Source organism: Mesocricetus auratus, unplaced genomic scaffold (genome assembly GCF_017639785.1).
Source record: "Mesocricetus auratus isolate SY011 unplaced genomic scaffold, BCM_Maur_2.0 Super-Scaffold_4256, whole genome shotgun sequence".
In the NCBI taxonomy this organism is placed as follows: domain Eukaryota; kingdom Metazoa; phylum Chordata; class Mammalia; order Rodentia; family Cricetidae; genus Mesocricetus; species Mesocricetus auratus.
The window spans coordinates 93146976-93148762 of NW_024429182.1; the positions used below are offsets into that span (position 1 = coordinate 93146976).

Consider the following 1787-nt stretch of genomic DNA (forward strand, 5'->3'; position numbering starts at 1 on the left):
ATGAAAGGTAGGATAAACAGGAAATCAATCTTTTCTGCCAATTCTTAGAGGACATTTAGGACAATGCCAGGTTAACTATTATGATTTTAAAATTATTTATTTATTAAATGTATGGGGATGAGAGGTGTCCCATGAATGCATGACACATATGTGGAGGACAAAGGATAACAAGTGGGAGTCAGTTCTCTTCTTCTATCATATGGGTCCAGGGATTGAACTCAGGTCATTAGGATTGTCAGCAAGTGCCTTTAACTACTGAACCAACTCATTGATCCTCATGCTACTTTTTAATGACTATTTGGGAAATGAACCAAATACCTGTGGGTATTCATGGTGTGTGCATGATTTATTTGTGTTCTAGCCCCAAGGTTTTCTGGTGTCGGTCATGATAAGAAGGCAACACATGGAAGCACAAAAAAATACTTCCTCTGTCCCAGTCTCTGAATTCCTTCTCATCTGCTTCCCTAACTACCAGACATGGCAACACTGGCTCTCTCTGCCCCTCAGTCTCCTCTTCCTCCTGGCTATGGGGGCCAATGCCACCCTTCTTGTCACCATCCGGGTGGAAGCCTCTCTGCATGAGCCCATGTACTACCTGCTCAGCCTCCTCTCCATGCTGGACATTGTGCTCTGCCTCACTGTCATACCTAAGGTCCTGGCCATCTTCTGGTTTGACAGCAAATCCATCAACTTCTCTGCCTGCTTCCTCCAGATGTTCGTTATGAACAGTTTCCTGACGATGGAGTCCTGCACCTTCATGGTTATGGCCTATGACCGCTATGTGGCCATCTGCAAGCCTCTGCAGTACCCATCCATCATCACTGACCAGTTTGTGGCTAGGGCTGCCATCTTTGTGGCAACCCGAAATGGCATTCTTACTATGCCTATCCCCATACTTTCTTCCCAACTGAGATATTGTGCAAGAATTATCAAAAACTGCATCTGCACTAACATGTCTGTATCCAAACTTTCTTGTGATGACATTACCTTTAATCAACTCTACCAGTTTGTCATAGGTTGGACCCTGCTGGGCTCTGACCTCATCCTCATTATTCTTTCTTATTCTTTCATTCTGAAGGCAGTGCTCAGGATCAAAGCTGAGGGAGCCGTGGCCAAGGCTTTAGGCACATGCGGTTCCCACTTCATCCTCATCCTCTTCTTCAGCACAGTCCTGCTGGTGCTGGTCATCACTAACCTGGCCAGGGAGAGGATTCCCCCAGATGTCCCGATCCTGCTCAACATCCTGCATCACCTCATCCCCCCAGCTCTGAACCCCATTGTTTATGGAGTGAGAACCAGGGAGATCAAGCAGGGAATATGGAACCTGCTTAGGAGGTTGAAAGAAGTAAGATGATACTTGGCCCTGGGGGGCAGATAATAGTAATCCGAAATATTTGCTTTGCACAAAACATTTAAATGCTGCAGAGTAAGTGGATTTTTTTTCCTTGAAGTTCATCATGCTATATTGAATCTTACCTTCCCCAAATCTTCACTGATGCAATGTGAATGTAAAGAAAATGAGATTTCATAGATGGCATTTAAATATTTCTCAACAGACACACCTGATGATCTGCAGCAGTCACATATGGGTAAGAAACATGCACTGGGCATAAAACTTACTTAATTTGATGAACTCTTAGATTTCATTCAATTTTGTAGATGCATGGAACATGTTTTGATTATATCACCCTATTTCTTTCAACTCAGGCCTCCCCTCTCTGCCAATCTGCTCCCAACTTTGTGTCTTCTTTTCACAGCCCATTAAATCCAATCAGAAACAAAAATTT

The 1787-nt window shown here is 43.8% G+C and overlaps 1 protein-coding gene across 1 annotated transcript; it reads left to right on the forward strand.

The window, feature by feature from the left end:
- Positions 1-385: 385 nt before the first annotated feature.
- On the forward strand, positions 386-1354 carry LOC101832340 (olfactory receptor 56A4). Its single transcript, XM_005087466.2, has one exon. The coding sequence runs from the start codon at positions 386-388 to the stop codon at positions 1352-1354; it is 969 nt and encodes a 322-aa protein (XP_005087523.1).
- Positions 1355-1787: the final 433 nt, after the last annotated feature.

Bases quoted from the DNA above. Each gene is read 5' to 3' on its own strand.
- LOC101832340 (XM_005087466.2), top strand. From the start codon at position 386: ATGATAAGAAGGCAACACATGGAAGCACAAAAAAATACTTCCTCTGTC.